This window comes from Salvelinus sp. IW2-2015, linkage group LG20, assembly GCF_002910315.2.
Source record: "Salvelinus sp. IW2-2015 linkage group LG20, ASM291031v2, whole genome shotgun sequence".
Classification (NCBI taxonomy): Eukaryota; Metazoa; Chordata; class Actinopteri; order Salmoniformes; family Salmonidae; genus Salvelinus; species Salvelinus sp. IW2-2015.
The window spans coordinates 25,520,231-25,547,114 of record NC_036860.1 but is presented as its reverse complement, the minus strand read 5'-3'; the positions used below and the strand labels follow the sequence as shown (position 1 = coordinate 25,547,114).

Here is a 26,884-nt window from a genome sequence, read left to right as displayed (position 1 = left end):
GTTGAAATGAGTTAAAGGGAAAATAAGGCTATAAGAACTCCATAAAAATGAAAATATAGCATGCGTGATCTACATTGCCAAACCTTTAACTGTAACCTGTTTGTTTTTATTTCTGTCCAATGTCAGATACAGTACACATCATGTTTGTTTACTCAAAAAAGACTAGCTGCCTAAGTTTTGAACCTTTTTATGTTATACCTGTTCAAAGACAAGACTTTTGGGCTCTATGTGTCAAACGCACGATAGTTTGCAATTGTGTCATGTAAAAACAGGCGCTCTGGCACCAGGTTCGGCAATTTATCTGTCTAGCATCAGTTCACTTGTGCTGGTGTGGGATGGGTGTAAATATTTGAGGTGTGTCCTTAAAAACAAGCGCAAAAGTGACAATTTCATTCAGCGCCAATGGAAAGTTTTAAGACCCACAAAAAGCAGGTCATAAAAGTAAAGCAGGTCTTAACGGTAATACAATTTGAGAGAGGACGCGCAGCCTATCCAGCCATGACACACAGTCAGTGCTCATGAAAGGAGAGATGTGCCTTTTCTTGTCCCGGTGAATCTCGTATTTAGAAACATTTAAAAAAGTTATCCCATTTTGTTTAATTTGATTAAAAYCCAAGCGCCTACCCTCCCCTTAATCTTATTCACAATTCACATACTGTACCTGCATACTTAATTCTGCTTGTTCAAGTAGGCTATCCCCATTTTCAAAGAGCTCCCCTCGTTKGATTACCAAAGACACGCTCCTCCAAACTATTCGGTCCTATAATGCCATGTCAACGGCAGATTTTTGGAGAATCTGCCTCGCAGGAGCCTAGTATTTTGTATAGATGTGCACATTTTAATGTGGAAAGACATTTAGGCCCATGTGTGCATACAGTGCCATGGAACGAGAGAAGCGATTTATGATATCATGCTTCTGACCCCATCCTATTTAGAAATATTGTTGTTGTTTTWAAAAAAACGGATTGCTTGTTTTCTGTTTCCTATGATTAAAAACCAAGCACTCCATAGGCTACTATAATGAAGGCTGGTTCAACAGCAATTCATGCTTTGTGTCTTTTTGATCCTGGCCTTGKAAAGTAGCCTATCCATAAAAGGTTTTTAAATGGTCTATTCGTCAGAGTGCCTTGAATTGAAAATATAATGCACACACTTACAGTTGAAGTCGGACATTTACAAACACATTAGCCAAATACATTTAAACTCAGTTTTTCACAATTCCTGACATTTAATCCTAGTAAAAATTCCCTGTCTTAGGTCAGTTAGGATCACCACTTTATTTTAAGAATGTGAAATGTCAGAATAATAGTAGAGAGAATGATTTATATCAGCTTTTATTTCTTTCATCACATTCTCAGTGGGTCAGAAGTTAACATACACTCAATTAGTAATTGGTAGCATTGCCTTTAAATAATGTAACTTGGGTCAAACGTTTCGGGTTGCCTTCCACAAGCTTCCCACAATAAATTGGGTGAATTTTGTCCAATTCCTCCTGACAGAGCTGGTYTAACTGAGTCAGGTTTGTAGGCCTCATACTTTTTAAGTTCTGCCCACAAATGTTCTATAGGATTGAGGTCAAGGCTTTGTGATGGCTACTCCAATACCTTGACTTTGTTGTCCTTAAGCCATTTAGGGACAACTTTGAAATAATGCTTGGTGTCATTGTCCATTTGGAAGACCCATTTGCGACCAAGCTTTAACTTCCTGACTGATGTCTTGAGATGTTGCTTCAATATATCCACATCATTTTCCTTCCTCATGATGCCATTTATTTTTAGTGCACCAGTCCCTCCTGCAGCAAAGCACCCCCACAACATGATGCTGCCACCCCCGTGCTTCACGGTTGGGATGGTGTTCTTCGGCTTGCAAGCCTCCCCCTTTTTCCTCCAAACATAACGATGGTCATTATGGCCAAACAGTTCTATTTTTGTTTCATCAGACCAGAGGACATTTCTCCAAAAAGTACGATCTTTGTCCCCGTGTGCAGTTGCAAACCGTAGTCTGGCCTTTTTTATGGCGGTTTTGGAGCAGTGGCTTCTTCCTTGCTGAGCGGCCTTTCAGATTATATCGATATAGAACTGGTTTTACTATGGATATAGATACTTTTGTACCTGTTTCTTCCAGCATCTCCACAAGGTCCTTTGCTGTTGTTCTGGGATTGATTTGCACTTTTCGCACCAAAGTACGTTCATCTCTAGGAGACAGAACGTGTCTCCTTCCTGAGCAGTATGACGGCTGCGTGGTCCCATGGTGTTTATACTTGCGTACTAGCGTACTATTGTTTGTACAGAAGACCGTGGTACCTTCAGGCGTTTGGATATTGCTCCCAAGGATGAACCAGACTTGTGGAGGTCTACAATTTTTTTCTGAGGTCTTGGCTGATTTCTTTTGATTTTCCCATGATGTCAAGCAAAGAGGCACTGAGTTTGAAGGTAGGCCTCTAATTGACTCAAATGATGTCAATTAGCCTATCAGAAGCTTCTAAAGCCATGACGTAATTTTCTGGAATTTTCCAAGCTGTTTAAAGGCACAGTCAACTTAGTGTATGTAAACTTCTGACCCACTGGAATTGTGATACAGTGAATTATAAGTGAAATAATCTGTCTGTAAACAATTGTTAGAAAAATGACTTGTGTCATGCACAAAGTAGATGTCCTAACCAACTTGCCAAAACTATAGTTTGTTCATAAGAAATTTGTGGAGTGGTTGAAAAACGAGTTTTATTGACTCCAACCTAAGTGTATGTAAACTTCTGACTTCAACTGTATGTCTACCTGCATACTTAATTTTGCTTGTTCAAGTATCCATCCCCATCTCCAAAAAACACCTCTCATCCGGTTACCAAAGACACACTCCTCCAAACGTCGTGAAATGTTTCAGTCCTATAATGCCGTATCAACGGTAGGCCTAGGCTATATCTTGTTAATTGAGAACCTGTCTCACACATACAGTTCAATGCAATTCACAGGAGCCTTCTATTGAGATGCGTAAAGACATGTAGGCTGTGCTAGGTTTGTTGAAGCCAATTGCAACAATGTTGACTGCCAACACAGCAAATACTTTATTTTGTAATACTTTTGCTATTACTCGTTACTGTAGCTTATGCTATTTAATAAACTGTCTCATCAATACACAATGGACCAGGACTAGAATATACCGAAATGGAGTTGAAGACAATGCAAAGACCGTCAATAACCTACCGAACTTGAGACAAACACAGAAGTTGATTTGCCAGTGAGTGGCCAAGCCCGCATCACACCTACAACTTGTTCATTCATCAAAACCCAGCCCTTCCGTGCCACTGACAGCTATTGTGCTCATAATTCCGGCTGTGACCTATAGCGCTACCGCCAGCGCTTAGATTGACRGTTGTGTCTCCTGCAATATCAAAATGCATTGTTGAAAACAACATGTTTGATTCTCTCTGGAAATGTGCTTATTTCCTGTCAGTGCAGATGAAGGAAAGGTTAAAGGAAAGGGTACAAGGAAGCTAACCCCTGTAGAGTTTTCAGATGCTGTGGACTTCTATCTTCATCAAGATGAATGTGTGGTATAATGGTGGAATAATATGGTGGCTGTGGTCTACTGTATGAGTCTGGCCATGACGGGTCTCTATTCCCACCACGGCGGCTAGCAGGGCGGCCAGCTCCAGTTGAACCCAGTCAGTTAGCCAGCCAGGGTGGCCAACGGCAGCCAAATGGAGGATGACTTGCAGCGTAATGGAGCTAATGTTGAAACACGTGGACAGCTACAGAAGCTGGGTGGAGTAGGGCTGCYCCTTATTCAAAGTTTATGATGTTGGAGACCAGTGTCTCCTGGCCCGTGTTTAAATTATGTGCTGCTCGAGGGTGCACTCATTTTAACCCTGATTTCCTGTGAAATATTAATGATCAACAGGGTCAGGGCTTGCTTTTAGTATTCCCATGTGGTGTGCTGTGTGAGCTAAGCGCTGCATCTGCACTTATAATATCATCACTTGAAGAGAATAGACTCTCTCGGCTAACTCGACAAACAACTTTCACTCAAGTAATGCATTTGAGTGGCTGTGTGTGTATGTGGTTGAATGCATGTATGTTAGACTAGAGAATTAGAGAATGTGTGTTTAAGTGTGAGGGAGAAAGTACATTTGAAAAGTTTATTTCCAAAACGCTATGTGTGTACGATATTACTGTTCTCAGGTTTTTAATTGATAGATTTTAGATGTGMTTTTTTTTGCAAAACACTACACATCCATTGTTTAACTGYAATGGTATGTTTGTATCCTGTATRCTGTATCCTGTATCCTGTACTGTGATATGTGGTTGTCTCACCTAGCTAATTTAAGATGAATGCACTTTCTGTCGCTCTGGATAAGAGCATCTGCTAAATGACCATTTCAAATGTAAATGCTTTGCATACAGATCTCACGTATTGATTTTGAAATATTGATGTCATAAATGTATAATTTGTACATTTATAAATAATCTAGATATTTGTTACACTACATGGCCAACCCCATGCCATGATTAGATAGTGAAAAAAACACACCAATATCTTTCATTTCTTCAAACATTTAAAAGCMAAATGATCAATTTCTGAAAATGGATATATGACGCTTTTGAATGYAACTCTTCATTTATTCTGCATGTGAGCATCTTTAGAATGTTCTACGTTGCTTTGTTTTGAGGAGTTTTTTAAAAGAATCCTTGGCTTCAGGTCATAGTTTCAGATCAGCTCAGATATTTCTCCAGTCTACTTCCTCCCGTGGCTGTTATGTCCTGTAATTTGAAGACAGGATGCATCCCAAATTGAATAGGGTGTCATTTGGGATGAAGACAGAGAGGAGAGAATGGACATTTTAGTGTTTTGATGACAGGTATTACACCACCGTGAAGTTCAGCTAATCAGCAAGTTTTTTTTATAGAATTAGTCTGCTGTTGAAGATGCTCTGAGCTGACCAAGAATTTCCGCCCTGCCTCCTCGCACGTAAACAATTAATGAGAAGCTGAAACTGTACTCCAACAGCTCTGAGAAAATGGCTTGATTAAAAGACAGCTGTGCCTAATTGGCAGCGGCGAGGATTGTTTGGGTAATAGCCAGGAAGTATTACCCTGAGACTCCTCAAGATGGTTCCCCACAGTACAGTACAGTAGACATTTGCAGGCCAAGAGAAAGCAAATAGCCCTGATGGTCTGTAGGCTATGACCCAGACACTGTTGGCAGAGGTCAAATACGTCTGTCGACATTTCCCATGCAGTACATAACGCAACCAAGATTAATTGCAATCCGGCAACTCAACGACTGCGTWTCGAGATTTTATGCAGGCATACAGTATGTCTGTATTGCATGGTTCCTTGTGTGGACAGCTGGTTTAAATAAATTAAAGCAACGTGCTGTATATTTACACATGCATGCTAATTGCTTTAATGTCTAATCTATTTCAAATCTGAAACACACAAAGCGGGGCCGTACAACACACCATACAGTGCATTTACACAATACCCCATAGTGAAAAGCAAAAACTCATTTTGACATTTTTGCAAATGTATTTAAAAAACTATAAACTGAAATATCACATTTAAATAAATATTCAGACCCTTTACTCAGTACTTTGTTAAAGCACCTTTGGTAGCGATTACAGCCTCGAGTCTTCTTGGGTTTGACCCTACAAGCTTGGCACACRTGTATTTTGGGAGTTTCTCCCATTCCTCTCTGCAAATCCTCTCAAGCTCTGTCAGGTTGGATGGGGAGCGGTGCTACACAGCTATTTTCAGGTCTCTCCAGATATGATAGATTGGGTTCAAGTCCAGGCTCTGGGTGGGCCACTCAAGGACATTCAGAGACCTGTCTCAAAGCCATTCCTGCATTGTTTTGGCTTTGTGCTTAGGGTTGTTGTTCTGTTAGAAGTGCTGCAGAGATGGTTGTCCTTCTGGAAGGTTCTCCCATCTCCACAGAGGAACTCTAGAGGTCTGTCAGAGTGACCATTGGGTTTTTGTTCAACTCCCTGACCTTTCTCCCCTGATTGCTCAAATTGGCTGGGCGGCCCGCTCTAGGAAGAGTCTTGGTGGTTCCAAACTTCTTCCATTTAAGAATAATGAAGGCCACTAAGTTCTTGGGGACCTTCAATGTTGCAGACATTTTTTGGTACCCTTCCCCAGATCTGTGCCTCGACACAATCCTGTCTCCGAGCTCTACAGACAATTCCTTCGACCTCATGGAATGGTTTTTGCTCTGACATGCACTGTCAACTGTGGAACCTTATATAGACAGGTGTGTGCCTTTCCAAACCATGTCCAATCAATTGAATTTACCACAGTTGTACTCCAYTCACGTTGTAGAAACATCTCAAGGATGATCAATGGAAACAGGATGCACCTGAGCTCAATTTCGAGTCTCATAGGATAGGGTCTGAATACTTATGTAAATAAGGTATTTCTGTTTTTATTTTTAATACATTTGCAAAAATTTCGAAAAGCCTGTTTTTGCTTTGTAATTATGGGGTATTGTTTGTAGATTGATGAGGAWAATGTTTTATTTAGTCCATTTTAGAGTAAGGCTGTAACGTAACATAACGTGGAAAAAGTCAAGTTGTCTGAATACTTTCCGAAGACACTGTTTAAATGACGATGATGCTAGTTTATATGAAATATCTCCACTTCTGCACCATATACCTTTATGTTTCAGTTTATTGTGTTGGAAGGCTGGCCTATGTTTTGGTGCTTGGGAAAGAGCTTGTGGCTTTTTTTCTGTGTCCCTAAGCAGCAAGTCATTTTCTCATAGCTGTCCTTCATCACTTATTCACAGGGGCTATCTATTATGTATTGTGATCTGATTGAGAGTGAGTGTTCTCCGTTCTGGCCCTTTCATGAACCCTCCTTTTGAGCACTAGCTTAAAAAAAACACGGATCCAGACTGACCTCAAATTCGAAATTAACCCGTAACACAATTTTAAGAGAGGTGTTTGACTTAAAAGTGATATCAGAGTGATTAAATGCATGTGGGTGAGAGAGGAAAGTAGACAACGTAGCTTTGATGATTTGAATGTTTGAAAAGGTATATTAATGCATAGCCAAAGACAACCTCAAGACGTTCGGTATATGTTATTCTGACAAAGTTTAGTGGAGTCAAACATTTTAAACAGCATTGTAAACAATGCCCTCAAAGTTCCTGGCTAGGGTCACGTTGGGTTTATGCCTCATTCAGAACCCATTTCACTGTAACTGAAATGCATATTGTACACTCACAGTACAGTAGCTTACATACATACCGCAGAGAGGAGGCATATTTTTTGCCGACTCTCAGAAACAGACAGCCTCCCTACCTGCAAGCCAGAGTCCCTAATCCCCAGCAATAGCTTCACCTTGTCCACCTCCTCCTCTTACAGTAGACACATCCAGCGATGAACTCTCTGTGGTGGTCCCACTGATGCTTGGCCTCCACACAGCCAGCCAGCCCCCCGTCTCCCCCCACCGCCTGAGCAATGACAGGCTGCTGTCAACACAATCCAGCCTGAACCGCCCACCCACCGAACAGACCTGACTGGMCCTGATGGGAGCTCAAGATGAATGCCGGTTCCAGCTGGACAATGTAGTYCATTGTCTGCTTTGGAAAGAGCGGTCAAAGCTATTTCGTACAGGTTTTAAATTTTTTTCCCCCCGGTTGTGTTTGGTGATGAGCTTCTGTCTGTCATTCTGGTTTTCTCCCGTTATTGTAATCCGATAAGAATGATTCCTGGCCATCTTGAATTTCCCATGATGCCTTGAGGCAAATCATAATTTAAACATTAGATCTGACAGCTTAGAAGAAAGAAATGTTGATGTTTTATTGAATATTTCTAATTCTGGCTCCTGAAAAGGATTGATGTTCGACCTTTTACCTTTTACCTTTTACAAGCTGAGATACACTACATGACCAAAAGACATCTCATTCCAAAATCATGGGCATTCATATGGAGTTGGTCCCCCATTTGCTGCTATAGTGTTAAGATTTCCCTTCACTGGAACGAAGGGGCCTAGCCCGAACCATGAAAAACAGCCCCAGACCATTATTCATCATCCACCAAACTTTACAGTTGCCACTATGCATTGGGGCAGGTAGCATTCTCCTGGCATTCGCCGAACCTAGATTCGTCGTTTGGACTGCCAGATGGTGAAACATGATTGATTACTCCAGAGAACTCGTTTCCACTACTCCAGAGTCCAATGGCGGCGAGCTTTAAACCACTCCATTCGACGCTTGGCATTGCGCATGGTGATCTGCTCGATCTGCTTGTGTGTGGCTGCTCGTCCATGGAAACCCATTTCATGAAGCTCCCGACAAACAGTTATTGTGCTGACTTTGCTTCCAAACCGCCTCTACTTACTTACTGACTTTATTGTCCCCATGGGGAAATGTTGTTTAAATGTGTACATGACACTGAAACAAAATTTCCCCATGGGGACAATACAGTCAGTAAGTAAGTAGAGGCGGTTTGGAACACGGTAATGTTCACGGAGTGTTGCAACCGAGGACAGACGATTTTTATGTGCTACGCGCTTCAGCACTCGGCGGTCCCATTCTGTGCACTTTTGTGGCCGACCACTTTGCTGCTGAGCCGTTGTTGCTCCTAGACATTTCCACTTCACAATAACAGCTCTTACAGTTGACCGGGGCATTTCTAGCAGAGCAGAAATTTGACAAACTGAATTGTTTGAAAGGTGGCTTCCTATGACGGTGCCACGTCGAATGTCACTGAGCTCTTCAGTAAGGCCATTCTACTGCTAATGTTTGTCTATGGAGATTGCATGGCGGTGTGCTCGATGTTATACTCCTGTCATTAACAGGTGTGGCAGAAAGTGGTGTCCACATACTTTTTTAAATATATTGTGTAATTTAAAAGCGCAGTATGCTTATTAACCTGCCATAAATAATATGACTCAGGAGGTGTAAGCTTGAGAGAGAGAGAGAGAGAGGGAGAGGTAGAGACGTGGTCAATATCTGAACCGTATCTGAACTGAAATAGACCCAGAGGACTTACTCAAAGTTCAAGGAATGCCCCAAAAAGAGACCCATGTCTGTCATGGGTACAGTTATGAAATGGTGGCATGATAGTGGCATGATTTTTTAAATTCTAATTGCAGGAAAAACTAAACAAGACTAATAACTTTCTGCAGACCAAATTTCCGGACTAGGGGAAGCAAATTAGCTTAAACCCAGGTCGGGATTGGCTGTGTGAAAGGTGAGGTACCCTTGACCCTGTCTCTCTCTACCCTCACTGTGATGTTAGAGTGAGGGCGATGCCATCAAGTTCGGCCGGCAATCTCCCAAAGCTCTGGGATGAGCAGGAGTTGTGTCAGCACAGAGCCGGGATCAATAAGATTAAGACGTATTGCATTATAGACATGCATGTACACAGAGGTATACACGCGTCCTGRACACACACTGAGACACACGCACAGTACATGTTTCTGATATGTAACATACTGTCAAAACGAGTTAACACTTTGCCTTTGAATATGAGAACGCACAAAACACATTTTACATATAACACATTAACATGTTTTCACACAGACAGTATGACTAGAACCCACACAGACACACCTACAGTAAATATACAATTCCAATTATTTTGGCAATAAAAGGAAATGTTTAATTTAAGTCTACTAAATATGGGGCTAATTTATTTCTGAGATGCTGTAGCTGTATGGGACAGATGAGGGACKTTTCTTAGCTTTCACAACACCATCTATTTGTATATTATACACCSCTGAGATGGAACTGGACTTGTGCTTTTTCATGACACACCATATTTTATCACCTCCGCTGTCGGTGAGGATTGTGCAGAAAATGCATTGTGTGGCTTATTCAGTGTTGGCCTACTGTAGCTGGTGGCAATTAATAGGGAGAAATGAGAGTGGAGCCTGGTGTGGACTGATGCTCAACGCCTAGTGATTCTGGGATGGCAGTAAATAACATTACAGCACTGGACCAACGTCTCTGAACCTGCAGATCCATCATCAGCATGGCTAGCTACTATACTTTAACACACGTGAGTGTACACACACACACACACACACACCCACACACACAATTGGAATATAACAGATGAGAATCTGAAAATAGAACATATGATCTGATGGTCAATTTCCAACCCAAGGTAAATGGCCTTTATTCATGACTATTAAATGAAAGTTGTTCCATCTGCAGAGACAGCGGCAGAGCAGCAGCAGCAGCAGCAGCTCATAAACAGAACAGGCAGTCAGCTAACGGTCTCACTTAATGACCTTTTCCATAACCATCCTTTATAATCATGCTGGGAGAGGAAGTTCATTCACTTTAATAACACGCAGGATATTGAGACAGGCCTTGTGTCATTTGTCAACTATGTCCTGTTCTTATAAGTCATCTGCACTGGAGTTGCCTTGTTAGTTGCATTACAAAAATCGACCAAAGTTTTAGGACCTTTTGAACTTGTTATACTTTTTAAAGTGATACTGTGTTTTGAATACACACTGTCTAGCTTGTTTTATATCTATTTCCATCTCCCGTGGAGAAGCGCAGGATATTGAATGACATATTATAACGATGAAAGTCATGCAGTTTATGGGCAATTGGACAAATGGTTTTAGTTCAAATTCATACTGAACATAATCATCCTTTTAAAGTTACTTTACAATGCTCTCAAACCACTGGCAATGTATGCTCAGTATTCTATCCTTTGAGGGTCAGAAAAAAAACAGAGCYTTAAATTGGAATTATTCATTTTATACTAATAAAACGACAACAATTGTTTTCAGGATACTGTATGTGACATGGCGGCAATTCTCACCCAACCAGTGTCAAGACAGATACCACAAAGTCAAGTAAACTTCATTGAGTTAATTGCAAATCATCACGTCTGGGAGGTCGTAGAGGCTTACAAGTTGGGCTGTTTTCACCCCCCTCTCATTTCTTAGCTCTTTTTGAATTGATGTGACCATTGGGGTCGATAGACACAATGTCACAGACATGAAAACTAATCTTATACACTACAGTCTCTCACCCAAGTTCTGGCCTCTCGTCCATTGATATTCAAAAACAGTGTGTCCGTCAGAATCATTTTGCCTGACTGTGTCATACAGAGGGGGGAGATGTTTGACACCATGTCTCTGAATGTGATTTATGTTCATCTGATTTAAACCAAATAGAATGATATGGGAGATCAGTCGACGTGAGGCACTGAATCCAAAAGCCACGTTGGAAACCACAATGTCCATACTGTATCCAACGAAATTGCAATATCTTAAGCCTAAGGACATGTGACTAGCAGTACGGAAGGGGTGGATTACTCTGTTACTGTGGAAGGACAGGAAGTCCCACACCAGCAGAGCAGTGGCACTTCCTCTCTAATTAGAACAGTTTGGCAGGCCAGGCAGTGTCCCACTCTCCAAGTGTCACTCAATGATTCAGCTCTACCTATTCTTCTGTGGTTTGGGATGGTTGGATGGAAAGTTTGTTTTGATGTTTAAATGTTGACYGGCTTTAATCAGACTCAGTATGTAGCCTCAGGTACAAATAAAGAGAGGTATTTTCTTGACTGAATACAGAGCGTGTCCTTAAGTGGTCTGCCTCTAGAGTATACTGACGTACTGTGCTTGTAGATAGATGGTGAAGATACCCCTTCATTACAGTGACATGWTGCATCTGAAGGGAGCAAAATGACAAGATTGTTATTTCATAAAATTATTAATAAAGCAAATATCAATCTGTTAAGAATTTGATGGATGCTTGCCTGAAGTCTTGTGTCCGTACCTTAGATTACATTCCTCTTGTAAATATCATAAAAAGGCTAAATATTTTCATGGCTTTTACCTACAACTTTCCATTGTGCTTATTTAATTATACAGTGCATTCAGAAAGTATTCATACCCCTTGACTTATTTCACATTTTATTGTGTTATAGCCTGAATTCAAAATGGAGTCAAAAGTTTAGAAACACCTACTCATTCAGGGGTTTTTCTTTATTTTTTACTATTTTCTACATTGTATAATGATAGTGAAGACACCAAAACTATGAAATAACACATAGGGAATCATGTAGTAACGAAAACACTGTTAAACAAATCCAAATATATGTTATATTTGAGATTCTTCTAAGTAGCCACCCTTTGCCTTGATGACAGCTTTGCACACTCTTGGCATTCTCTCAACCAGATTCATGTAGTAGTCACCTGGAATGCATTTCAATTAACAGGTGTGCCTTGTTAAAAAGTTCATTTGTGGAATTTATTTCCTTCTTAATGCATTTGAGCCAATCAGTTATGTTATGACAAGGTAGGGGTGGTATACAGACGATTATGAGATATGAAGGTAAGACCCAGATGCAGACCACGTCAGATAACGAATAGTTTAATAATCCCAAAGGGGCAGGCAAATTGACAGGTCAAGGCAGGCAGGGGTCAGTAGTCCAGAGAAGTGGGGGAAAGGTACAGGACGGCAGGCAGAGTGGTCAGGCAGGCGGGCTCAGAGATAGTACAGGCAGGGTCAAAACCAGGAGGGTGCGAAAAAGCAGGAGCTGTGACAAACCGTTGGTTGGCTTGAACAAACAAGATGAACTGGCATAGACAGACAGAAAACACAGGTAGAAATAAATACATAAGGGTTAATGGGGAAGATGGGCGACACCTGGAGGGGGGTGGAGACAATCACAAAGACAGGTGAAACAAATCAGGGTGTGACAGAAGATAGCCCATTTTATGGCAAGAACAGCTCAAATAAGCAAAGAGAAACGACAGTCCGTCATTACTTTAAGACATGAAGGTNTCAGGGTGTGACAGAAGATAGCCCATTTTATGGCAAGAACAGCTCAAATAAGCAAAGAGAAACGACAGTCCGTCATTACTTTAAGACATGAAGGTCAGTCAAAAACMTTGAAAGTTTCTTCAGGTGCAGTTGCAAAAACCATCAAGTGCTATGATGAAACTGGCTCTTATGAGGACCGCCAGAGGAAAGGAAGACCCAGAGTTACCTCTGCTACAGAAGATAAGTTCATTAGACATACCAGCCTCAGAAATTGCAGCCCAAATAAATGCTTTACAGACTTCAAGTAACAGACACATCTCAACATCAACTGTTCAGAGGAGACTGCGTGAATCAGGCCTTTATGGTTGAATTGCTGCAAAGAAACCACTACTAAAGAACACCAACTGTTTTGGTTACTACATGATTTCATATGTGTTATTTCATAGTTTTGATGTCTTCACTATTATTCTACAATGTAGAAAATAGTTTTAAAAAATGTAGAAAAATCCTTGAATGAGTAGGTGTCAACTTTTGACTGGTACTGTATATTTTTCTCACCCATCTAAACGCAATACCCCATAATGTCAAAGTGAAAACATYTTTTTAGAAATTCTTGGCAATTTTATTGAAAATTAAATACAGAACTATCTCACTCGCATAAGTATTCACACCCCTTTGCTATGACGCTCCAATTTGAGATCAGGCCGATCCAATTTCCTTTGATCATCCTTGATGTCACTACAACTTGATTGGAGTCCACCTGTGGCCAATTCAATTATTTGGACTTAAAACGATTTAAAACAAAAAACACACGTCTAWAATTAAGAAATGTTGACTTGCATCTAGCTGGAAAGGGTTACACAAGTATCTCTAAATGCTGATCAGTCCAAGGTAAGACAAACTGTCTATAAATGGAGAAATTTCAGCCCTGTTGCTACTCTCCCTAGGAGTGGCCGTCCTGCAAAGATGACTACAAGAGCACTGCGCAGAATGCTCAATGAGGTTAAAAAATTATCCTAGAGTGTCAGCTAAAGACTTATAGCAATCTCTGGAACATGCTTACATCTCTGTTGACGAGTCTACAATACCTAAAACATGAAACAAGAATGGTGTTAATGGGAGGACACCACGGAAGAAGCCACTGCGGTACAAAAAAACCCATTGCTGCCCGTCTGAAGTTTGCAGAAGTGCACCTGGATTTTCCACAGCGCTACTGGCAAAATATTCTGTTGGCAGAAGAAACTACACTTGAGTTGTTTGGAAGGAACACACAACACTATGTGTGGAGAAAAAAGGCACAGCACACCAACATCAAAACCTCATCCCAACTGTAAAGTATGGTGGAGGGAGCATCATGGTTTGGGGCTGCTTTGCTGCCTAGGGCCTGGACAGCGTGTTATCATCGACGGAAAAATGAATTCCCAAGTGTATCAAGACCATTTGCAGGATAATGTTAGGCTATATGTCCAGCAAATGAGTTTCAGCAGAAGTTGAGTGATGCAACAGGACAACGACCCAAAACACATAAGTAAATCAACAACAGAATGGCTTCAACAGAAGAAAATACGCCTTCTGGAGTGGCCCAGTCAGAGTCCTGACCTCAACCCGATTGAAATCCTGTGGCATGACCTCAAGAGAGCAGTTCACACCAGACATCTCAAGAATGTTCCAAAATTCCTCCTGACTGTCTGGTCCGCAACTACAGAAAGCGTTTGGTTGAAGTTATTGCTGCCAAAGGAGGGTCAACCAGCTATTAAATCCAAGGGTTCACATACTTTTTCCACCCTGCACTGTGAATGTTTACACAGTGTGTTCAATAAAGACATGAAAACGTATAATTGTTTGTGTTATTCGTATAAGCAGACTGTGTTTGTCTATTGTCGTGACCTAGACGAAGATCAGATCAAATTTTATGACCAATTTATGCAGAAATCCAGGTATTTCCAAAGGGTTCACATACTTTTTCTTGCCACTGTATCTGGGAAAGGGTATAAAATAATGGAGTGTTAAATGTTTCCAAGAGCACAGTGGTCTCCATCATTGGGAAATTGAAAGGAATATGGAACTACCAAGACTGCCTCAAGTTTGCAGTCTGACCAAACTGGGCAGAAAGGATCTTAGTCAGGGAGGTGACCAATGACCACTCTGACAGAACTAAATAGTTCATTGGCTAAGATGGCAGAACCTGCCAGAAGGACAGTCTGTATAGCACTTCACCAATCTGGGCTTTAAGGAAGGGTGGTCAGATGGAATCAACTCTTGAGAAAAAGGCACATGACAGCATGCCTGGAGTTTGCAAAAAGGCACATGAAAGACTGAGAGCATAAGGCAAAAGATTCTGTGGTCTGATGATACAAAATTGTATCACATTGGCCTGAATGCAAAGTGCTATTTCTGGAGAAAAACAGGTACAGCTCATCACCCATCTAACACCATCCCTCCCGTGAAGCATGGTGGTGGCGGCATCATGTTATGGGGATATTATTCAGCGGCAGGAACTGGAAGACTTGTAAGGACATAGGAAACAATGAATGGAACAAAATACACACAAATCCTTGATAAAAACCTGCTTCAGAGCGCAAACGACCTAAGACTGGGGGCGAAGATTTTAAGTTCCAACAGTACAATGCCCACAAGCGTACAGCCAAAACAACACTGGAATGGCTTCAGAACAAGAATGTGAAAGTCCTTGAGTGGTCCAGCCAAACCCCGGACTTGATTCCCATTGAAAATATGTGGAAAGAATTGAAGATTGCTGTTCACTGCTGCTCCCCATCTAGCATAAAAAATCTGAAAGGAAGAATGGGAGAAAATCCCCAAATCCAAATGTGCAAAGCTGACATACCCAAGATGACTCAAAGCTGTAATCACCGCCAAAGGTGCTTCTACAAAGTAATGACTTAGGGGTGTGAAAACCTATGTAAATATAATATTTGGGTATATTTTTTATACATTTGCAAAAAGAAAATTAAACATGTTAATTATTCATTATTAATTCTCGAAGTCTATGATTATGATGAGGGACAATGTCTAGATTCTGCCTAAGCCCATTAGAGCTCAGCTAGGGGGGACTAATAGATTGAAAAGGGGAATGACCATAGGGGGAAATTGAATGCAGGGACTAAAGATGTGAGGCCCTGCCGCTGCTGGTCAGTCAGCCTGTACTGACTGCCATTGGCACAGAGGCTTGGTTGAACTTGTCGAACCATTGTGCTGCAGCTTAACAGAGAGGATTATCAAATGACACTTTAGCTTCTCAAGCTAGTCACAGCTGAAGGCTACATGGCCCGTGGGAGTAGAGAAGAAAGGCTTACTGTACGGATCAGCGTGCCCGCAAGACCTTAAACACCAGAACCCCAGAACTTTTCTCGTTTTTTTTTATTGTGGCCTATTCTGCAAAGATAAATGAGAGACAGTGAGGGAGAGAGTGGGGAAAGGACAGGGGGAGGTGAAGAAGAAAAACAACCAGTGGCGCCGGACGGTGCTGAGCCTTTAATCTTCGTTGCTTGGAGAATACAAACGATCCAGTAATCGTCCCTGACCTTGACACTGACAACAAGGTCACTGGGGAGCCGGGGTGTTTGCATTCCCACAGATGATTTGCCGAGACATGCAGAACAATTAGTGAACTGGATACAAGGCATATGTTGGTTTCCCCCCCCCCCCCCCCGCCCGCCCTCGGTCCTGTACCTGTTCCCTTCCTGGCTGGCACCTCACCTTCATTATGATAGATCACACATCAATACGGCAAAGCCAGGTCAGCCTTCAGGTCTCTTTTTCTCTCTCTTCTCTGTGTGTGTGTGTGTGTGTGTGTTGTGTGTGTGTGTGTGTGGTGTGTGTGTGTGTGTGTGGTGTGTGTGTGTGTGTGCGCGAGTCTCCTTCATGTAATTAAAGGACTTTTACCCTCCAACTGTGGAGCCTTACCTTTGTTACTAAATATTTCCTAGAGTTTAGATACATTATACTAAAGGCAGATTCAATTTGTGTTTTCAACTGTTTGATTATAATAGTAGGAACTGAGGTCTTGAGTAGAGCGGTTCATAACAGGGAATTAATACATGACCCTCTATGTTTAGATCAACACAATGAACAGCAAACAATGACATATTGTGCTGAATAAGTCTGAATGAAATATTATGCTGAGTGATGCAATCAGATACCCACTATAATCAATCCCCGACAATAATTCCCCCACCTGTCTCCGAAAATGAATCTCTGAGGTTAAGATTGAGAGCAGTGCTGCTCCTTCCAGAAAAGTAGTCATGCTACTAACTCAGCACCAGCACTCCTCTCTAGCCTACAGCTGCTAACCCCACTCCAGTACCCTCTTTCTCCAGCCACGCTACTACTCCAGCACAGCACTCCTTTCCTCCCGCCAGCCATGCTGCAACCTGATCCAGCCCCTCTCCCCCCCCTGCATTCAACAGAAATGTGTCTTCCGCATTTTAACCAGCCCATCGACGTAACATAGTACATGTAATCCGGGACACTCCTTTGTATATGTGATATTATGTTTCATATGGTATGAATTCATTTGTGGATGTCCATCTATTTTTGTACAATACGTATAAATATAAAAAATATAATTTTATGATATGTTACGAATTCCAATTTTTGTGGCTAACGTTAGCTAGGGTGCAAGGTGACTAACGTTAGCTAGGCTAGGGTTAGCGGTGAGGAGCGGGAAAGAAGGGAGAGGCGAGGGTGGAGGCGTTGGGAGGACGGGGAGACACTGGGCAGCGTCTTAGACCTGGGGGTGAGGGGGTCTTCAGTTGGCATGGCATCAAGCATGATCTATCTATAACTCCCTAAACCATTATGATCTGGCAGCTCACATTCTGTGAAACAGCGTGAGCACAGTGGTCAATCTGGTTTGACAAGGTATTCTATTCGTTCAACATACAATGGAGTAAATCTGAATATTTGCATCATGTGTTTGGACATACTAAACATCTGCTCGTGAGATTCCTTCCTCAGGATATTAGCTCGTTAGATAGCCATACCTTCGTCCCGACCAGCTCCTCTGTCAGCTCAGTGTAGACAAACACCAGTTCGCCTGACAGGAGGAACAATAGTTTATCAATCAATTCAAGTTATTTTATATAGCCCTTCGTAATCAGCTAATATCTCGAGTGCTGTACAGAACCAGCTAAAACCAAACAGCAAGCATGCAGGTGTAGAAGCACGGTGTAGAGCAGGGTGGTAGGAAAAACTCCTAGAAAGGCAAAACTAGGAAGAACTAGAGAGGAACAGGCTATGAGGGTGGCCAGTCCTCTTTGGCTGTGCCGGTGGAGATTATAACAGACATGGCCAAGATGTTCAAAATGTTCATAAGTGACAAGCACGGTCAAATAATAATCAGGAATAAATGTCAGTTGGCTTTTCATAGCCGATCATTAAGAGTTGAAAACAGCAGGTCTGGGACAGGTAGGGGTTCCATAACCGCAGGCAGAACAGTTGAAACTGGAATAGCAGCAATCTTTATAATCTTTCAATGCCAGGTCTGTGTTCAAAATTCCCTAGACGGGTGTCAGTGTAGACGTCTTTGATAGGCACCTGTAAAGGTAACTGTGTCCGCAATGATTCACACTACCTGGAGTGCCACAACCTAAAACAATATCCGTCCCTTACGATGCATAACCGCTTGCCCTCACATTCAGGTGCTACGCAAACATACATCACATCCTATTCTCCTTTCCATCTTTCCTGTAACAAAGCCGACCGATTTCTAGAGTTGTCCTCCAGTACATTGAAGTTTCACTCTTTCTGTTCTGACTATAAGCCAAATGTTAGTGTGGTCATTAATAATGTCACTTTAATAATGTTTACATACGTATCTTGCATTACTCGTCTCATATGTACAGTATATACTGCATTCTTTCATTTTTCTACTGTATCTTAGTTTATGCCGCTTTGACATTGCTCGCCCATATATTTATATATTCTTAATTCCATTCCTTATTTAGATTTGTGTGTATTGGGTATATGTTGTGTATTGTTAGAAATTACTTGTTAGATATTGCTGCACTGTCGGAASTAGAAACACAAGCATTTCGCTACACCCGCAATAACATTTGCTAAACACATGTATGTGACCAATAACATTGGATTGGATTTGATTTAGTCTTCCATCAGATCGTGCCAAATAGCCAACTCCAATGTGTAGCCAACTTCTATGTTTTAACATGGCATGACAACAATCATACAATAGGATGAACAGATCTGTGAGCAGGCTGGCCGAATGTCGATTCCCTGCCAGGCAATGTTCACCTGCCTGTCCTGTGTGTGTGTGTGTGTGTGTGTGTGTGTGTGTGTGTGTGTGTGTGTGTGATTGTCCTGTCATCCTGTGAGAGTGGGATTGTCCCCTCATAAAAAACGTTGACTTATAAAGGATTGTGGACCCAGAATGACATCATCCTGATTTATAGCAAACACCTATCAGCAATTTGCTTGTGTCTAGATCAGGGGTGTCAAAGTAATGGACGGAGGACCAAATAAAAATGTTAGCTACAAGCCGAGGGCCGGACTGGTTCCGAATGTTCATTGAAAATTTTTTAAATGACGCATATATTCTAGTGAACTCTAAATTGAACTACTGAAACTAACAAATGATATTCCCAAATATGATCAGATAAATAAAGCAATATTTTATTATGGCTCTGTCAGTATCTTTAATTTTTCAACAGACACAAAAGACAAATTTCCTTTATATAAAATCCCCATAACATGAACATTAAATGAAAGAAACCGGTATTCAAGGCACCATCAGTAGCCTATATTTTTATTTTAAGCAAAATGGGCTAAATTACTTCAAAGAAAAAAGCATAATAGGCAATTTTCTATCAATCCACTCAACTGAAATATTTTTAAATATAATTGGATTGAATACAATAAAATATAAGTGCAAAAATCTATTAATCAAAAACAACACTTTGGTTTAAGGAGAAGTAACATGCAGTGAAAAACATATAACTTTAACTTTTAAACTTGAACCTGGGTAAAACTCTAAGTACTGGATATGCACATAATGTTGTCACTGTTTTGAGGTTGAGGTGAGCTCTTGTGGTGTCATCTTTGTTCCTAATAGTTGCTATGCAAGTTCGGGGGAAGGGCTGCTGAGTTCTGAGGAAACCAGATATTGTAGTGGAGGTGTTCAGCACGGGTGGTAAAGCTCGACTTTCTGTGGTGTTTTTCGTTCAGGTTCATGCAAAGAAAATAGTTGTCTGCTATCACAGGTATTCTGCTGCCAAAATTAGACAAGTTTGAGCAGGCCTGGATGCGTCATCTCTGGGGCATTGTGTCGGGGAGAACTGGCGGACTCGCGAGGCAGCCCCGGCCGCATAGTTTTGCTCCTCAGTTGCACTCATGCCTTGGAGTCAATACACTCCATATTGGAGAGTTGGTGGTGAGCTTTCCACGTCAACGCAAATGGGTTACCGAGCAGTCGCAACCTGCTTTTTGGTGCTTCAAAGTCAAGCAAATCGGCGTCGAAAGTCAGCGGCAAGCAACTATCTTATCAGCGCAACTGTGCTTCGGGAACGCACTGGTAGAAGAGGCTTCTCTTCATAGGTCTGGAGCTGGGAAAGTGGCTCAATTTCTTTCCGCATCTGCGTCTCCCACAGAGTCAGTTTGGTTTTAAATGCCTTCACTGTACTGTACATATCAGAGATGACCATGATCCCGACCCTGCAGCTGCAAGTTCATTGCATTCAGATGACTCGTAATGTCACACAGAAAAGCCATTTCACACAGAAACATTTCGTCTCGGAGTTGTGTTGTGTCTTTCCTTTGCTGTCCAGAACAGACAAATCTCCTCACGAAGCTCGAAACATCTTGAACACCTTTCCCTGGCTTAGCCATCGCACCTCTGTGTGATAAGCAAATCACCATGCTCCGTTTCTAACTCCGTCAGAAATGCTTGAACTGGCGGTGATTCAAACCTTTGGCTCTGATAAATTAACTGTGCGCGTGATGATGCTCATTACATCTCCATTTTCAAGGCTTTACCGCACAAACGCTTCCTGGTGTATGATAACAATGATAAGCTGTCAGCTCACCTGTCGCGTTTTCTCTGCATCTTTTCCCGTATCTTCGCCACCAGTCCGCTCCTGTGTCACACATCGCAGGTGCTCCGTCGGTTGTCAAACCCACGAGTTTTCCCCAAGGCAGCTCCATCTCATTTACACATCTTGACACCTCTCATACAAATCATGCCCCGTAGTTGTGCCATGCATAGGACGTAAAGCCAAAACTCCTCTGTCACGCTTAGGCTGGAGTCCACTCCGCGGATGAAATTGAAACTGGGCAATGTCAGAAATGTCGGTGCTCTCATCCACAGCCAAGGAAATCAATGAAAATTTTCCCCTTTTCCACAAGCGCTCTTTTAGATTGATGGACAACTGGTCTACTCTTCTCGCAATGGTGTTTCTGCTCAGACTCACATTTAAAAAGAGTTGCCTTTTTTCTGGGCAAACTTCGTCACAAACTTTAATCATGCAGTTTTTGATGAAATCCCCCTCCGTAAATGGCCGGGCTGATTTAGCGATCTCTTCTGCCAAATAAAACTGGCCTTGACAGCAGCCTGGCCTTGTGATTTGCTTTTTTGAACAGAGCCTGTCGAGATTTGAGGCTCGTTTTAATTCCTCTGCCTTTGTAGCCTTTGTTCCATGTCCATTATTCTTGTTTTTGTCCGCGTGTTTCGTTTCATAATGGTCGTCTCAGATTATACTCTTTCAGTACCCGCCACACTTTCTCCACACAGAAGAACACAGGTTTTCCAGCTACCTCCGTGAACATATACTCCGACTCCCACCTTGTTTGAAACCCCCGTTCTCAGTGTCCACCTTCCGTTTTGCCATTTTTGATGGGTATCTGAAAGTTAATTTTACTGTGATGCTGACGACTCTGTGAGCATAAATATTGAAATGAAGCAGCCTACTGCTCGGTGCGTCACCGTTGATTGTGGAAATGTAGTATTGGTGCGTGTAAAAGATCTGCGGGCTGCCGGCTTGCTGCGGTCTGCGGGCCGGTTCTAATAATAAATCAAGATCATCCCAGGTGGCCGTAAAAAATCTTCTCGCGGGGCCGGATGTGGCCCGCGGGCCTTGACCTCTGAACATATGTGGTCTAGATGAATGTGTGGTGGATGAAGGACAGTGATAGTGGAACCAAACACAAAATATGCTATCCTATCTAGCTAAGTTAGGATTTAGTAGTTTTAGTAATCTAGCTAGCTAACTACCTTAGTACAGTAATAGTACAATAGTAGAAACAGACACTGTATCTGCCAGGCAGGAAAACCATGTCAGAAAAGCTGATAGACTGAAGTTGGAGCATAGCTAGCCATCTTTTACATGGTAGCTATATTCAGAGAGGGAGTTTTTCWACAATATTCACACAATTACAATCTTTATGGACTTAAAATCTAATTTCATRGATTACATGTGGAAAAACCTATTTGAGTGAACATTAGCAAGCTTCCAGCAGATGAGACAGAAAGTGAATTGTTTCTTCCCCTTCCCTTTCCCTGGTTTTAGCTTGCATCTATCACTGTCTAGCTGGCTAGGTTTAGGATATTTACTAGCCCATACCAGTGGCAAATGTAGTTATGTTATCGACATTTGGCAGTACACAAAGAAAATGATGCTCACTTGTTTTGCCAGCTAGAAAGAAACAAATTTATTCAGAAACGGAGGGAGAGGATAGATAGCTAGAGCAATAGCTAATAACGCAAGCTGKTGCTTCTTCAAGCAGCATTGCAACCAACCATTATTCAGCGCMGCAAAATATTTTGTCATTTAAGTGACATGATTTGATAAAACGTTGTCTTAATTTAACAATTTTCTTACCTCAACTGATCCACCTGGTTCCCACTTTGAAGCTGTCAAAATAGAACTTGAGATCCACTCTCCTTTCAGTCATCTACCAGGGCACTGAGGCAAATGCAGGATTTMCTCTGAGATMTTTCATTGAAGTAAAAATAAAAGTRKKCGCACATAAAGTCCTAAACCAATTATATTTATTTTTAGCTCATGTTGTCATGTGTAAATGGCATTTGTCAGAAATAAAATTGGTGATTGGACGGCAGTGTTATTAAGGCATTTTCACTGCCTTGCAAAAGTATTCTATTTTGTTGCATTACAACCTGTAATTTGAATGGATTTTTATGTGGATTTCATGTAATGGACATACACAAAATAGTTCATATTGGTGAAGTGAAATAAAAAATAACTTTTTTAAATAAATAATAAAAAATAAAAATAAACGGAAAAGTTGTGCGTGCATATGTATTTACCCCCTTTGCTATGAAGCCCCTAAATAAGATCTGGTGCAAGCAATTACCTTCAGAAGTCACKGAATTATTTAAATAAAGTCCACCTGTGTGCAATCTAAGTGTCACATGATCTGTCACATGATCTCAGTATATATACACGTGTTCTGAAAGGCCCCAGAGTCTGCKACACCACTAAGCAAGGGGCACCACCAAGCAAGCGGAACCATGAAGATCAAGGCTCTCTCCAAACAGGTCAGGAACAAAGTTGTCGAGAAGTACAGATCAGGGTTGGGTTATAAAAAAACATCAGAAACTTTGAACATCCCACAGAGCACCATTAAATCCATTATTAAAAATGGAAAGAATATGGCACCACAACAAACCTGCCAAGTGAGGTCCACCCACCAAAACTCACAGACCAGGCAAGAAGGGCATTAATCAGAGAGGCAGCAAAGAGACTAAAGATAACCCTGAAGGAGCTACAAAGCTCCACAGCGGAGATTGGAGTATCTGTCCATAGGACCACTTTAAGCCGTACACCCCACAGAGATGGACTTTACAAAAGAGTGGCCAGAAAAAAAACATTGCTTAAAGAAAAAAATAAGCAAACACATTTGGTGTTTGCCAAAAGGCATGTGGGACACTCCCCAAACATATGGAAGAAGGTACTCTGGTCAGATGAAWATAAAATGTAGCTTTTTGGCATTCAAGGAAAACGCTATGTCTAGCYCAAACCCAASACCTCTCATCACCCTGAGAACACCATCCCCACAGTGAAGCATGGTGGTGGCAGCATCATGCTGTGGAGATGTTTTTCATCAGCAGGGACTGGGAAACTGGTGAGAATTGAAGGAATGATGGATGGCACTAAACCAGGGAAATTCTTGAGGGAAACCTGTTTCAGTCTTCAAGAGATTTGAGACTGGGACGGAGGTTCACCTTTAAGCAGAACAATGACCCTAGCATACTGCTAAAGCAAACATTGGGTGGTTTAAGGGGAACGGCTTTAAATGTCTTGAAATGGCCTAAGTCCAAAGCCCAGACCTCTGTCAGCTCAGTGTAAGAAACACCAGGTTCACCCTGCCAGGAGGAACAATAGTTCAGGAGGAAAAATAGTTATGCACGCTCAAGTTTTCTGTTTTTTTTTTTTTTACTTGAAGGAGCTGGAGCAGTTTTGCCTTGAAGATGGACAGAAATCCCAGTGGCTAGATGTGCCAAGCTTAAAGAGACATACCCCAAAGACTTGCAGCTGTATTTGCTGCAAAAGATGGCTCTACAAAGTATTGACTTTGGGGGGGTGAATGTTATGCACGCTCAGTTTTCAGTTTTTTTCTTCTTATTTTGCTTGTTTCACAAAAGAAAATATTTTGCATCTCCAAAAACCAATTTCTTTCAGGTTGTAAGGCACCAAAATTGGAAAAATGCCAAGGGGGTGAATACTTTCGCAAGCCACTGTAACCATCATAACTATTCATCCAAAATTAGAATGCTCCGGCTGGAAAGGGGAAGGGTTAGCTATCATGCTAAGTAGTTGCAAAGCTGCTAATTAGCTATTAGATTGAGATGATGAGATTTGAAAGCGCAACCTTTGGGTTTCTWGACGTTCACGTTATATGSCTACCCATCCACGCCAACCATCCACCCTACTTAAGTAACCTTCTGTCTTATGTAAACTTACCAAACACAACATATTATACTCATTTGAGTGTACCCGATTTACATTTACTATGTTACGTCTAGTCTATGACTATGCTCCCCAGCCTATAGCTGCTAACCCAGACCAGCTACCCTCTCTCTCCCAGCAATGCTGCTATCTCCAGCACAGCCCCCCTCTCTCCCCCCCAGCCATGCTGCTAAAACCAATCCAGTTCCCCTCTCTCCCCCAGCCTAGCTCCTAACCTCAATCTAGCGGCCACCTATACTCCAAACCCAGGCCCCATAAATCCCAGCTCAGATCTCTCCGGGAGTGGTCCCTTCTAGGGCCTGGGGCCTAGCAAGATCAATCCAAGGTGGAGTGGCTGCAAGTCTCAGCAGCTTTTTCCCTGCTTTAAATGCAAATAGATTGAATCAGAAGGGAGTGGGAGGATCTCCATGGTGAGGGGTTCAGGACTGACAGGTGCTAGGAAGGACGTGTGAGGAAGGGTAAGGTACAATCTCTGATCTCACAGAAAGTTTAAGTGTGTGTGTGTGTGTGTGTGTGTGTGTGTGTGTGTGTGTGTGTGTGTGTGTGTGTGTGTGTGTAATATTGGGTCACACTTTATTTGGTGCTCTACAGATGGTCGTACTATCTGTTGATAAGCAACTGCTTGCTAAGGTTATGGTTAGTGTTAGAATAAGGGTTAGGGTTATAGCTAGGGTTAAGGTTAGTAGATAGTTGAAATGTTACTGATAGTCCACCTGGATGGAAAATCACAATTTTCACAAAATGTAATGGACATCCATATACACTCAGAGCCAACCTGGCACAACCAGCGCCTTGAATAAACAAGGTGTTTTTTTCACTTTCCTTTTAGAAAGCAGACAACAGGTGTTCGAAGTGATTCATATTCTGTCCAGCACAACCTATCCAACCATCCTTCTTATCTTTTCTTACTGGATCGTCTTAGTATGATAGTCTACTGGCATTTTACCAACCTTGGGCTTCTTTTTGAATGTTTATTCCAGGCTGTCTCMGTTTCTTCCAACCTAAACTCTGGTTTCTCTCTCTCTCTGTGTTTCTTCCAGTCCACTCTGGGTCAAATGGAGGGCTATGCAAGAGGACAAACTGCGGGAGGGGCCGCCAGTGTGTGCTGCTGGAGTCGACGGGCCGGGCAGAGTGTGTGTGCCAGGAGAAGTGTCGACCCACCTTTGTGCCGGTGTGCGGCTCCGATGGAAGGTTCTACGAGAACCACTGTGAGGTGTACCGCACCGCCTGCCTGCAGAAGAGACGGATCTACGTGGTGCACAGCAAGGACTGCTTCTTCAAAGGTAGAACCACATCTCCACACCGTGTTGATGTTGTTARTGGACATGCTGATGTTCTGACATCAAACAAGTCAAATTGCAAAATTGTTTAACGAATCAAAGGAACTCTAAAACCCAAAGCTGGGAGACAATCATATCCACAAACTGAGACTGCTAGTCACAAACTGAAAATTCTCGAGAAGTGGTGCTAACTATGTCAGTTGAGGACACACAATTCCTCCCTAAAATACAAACAAAAACAGTGAGGGCTGACTAGAACTTATGACTGGAATATTCCATTCAATAGAGACAGAGTCAAACAAATGGGGCGTTAAAGAAATGAAAGAGGGAAATCATTTGTGCAACATTCATCATGTTGTCTGTGTCCTGGCACTCAGGGTCAAGATTGTCCTGGGAACCGTATCAATTCACTGACAGGTGGGGTGTCGTTTTATGGAAGCAGTCTCTGAGGTTATATTCAGCTTCTACATGCTTTTATATTCTATTGGGGTTTATTTCAAGTAATTCATTGAGAACATTTCTAAAACTGAACAAAGCCTACTAAGTCATTAACAATGGTAGAGTAATGTAAGCCAAATGGCAGACTTGTACATTGGAAATGTTCTTGAAGTTAATGTTCAGTTGTCATATGTAACTCAAAGTATTGCATACGCATCCCAGTAATATCTGACATAAACACATTTTCTGTCAAACCTAAACAGTAGTATCTGCAACTTCAGTTTGCTAACAGCTTCAATTCATAACAAATCACCACGGATTACAAATACTGCATCAATAATCATTGGACTCCCAGTCCCTTCCCTCCTGAACGAATGTGCAATTCAACCAAAACCGCCTACTTTATCAACAATGCAGACCACCCACTCCATCACTGCTTCGACCCCCTGCCATCAGGTCCTAGCTACAGGT

General features: G+C 41.9%; 1 protein-coding gene across 1 annotated transcript in view; it reads left to right on the top strand.

Moving 5' to 3' along the window:
• The window catches only part of LOC111979954 (follistatin-related protein 4-like), a 227,883-nt gene that overhangs the window by 78,720 nt on the left and 122,279 nt on the right, over positions 1-26,884 (top strand). Inside the window, exon 4 of the mRNA XM_024010649.2 lies at positions 25,736-25,978. Coding sequence (XP_023866417.1) covers positions 25,736-25,978 — 243 coding nt within the window. The remainder of the gene's footprint in view (positions 1-25,735; positions 25,979-26,884) is intronic.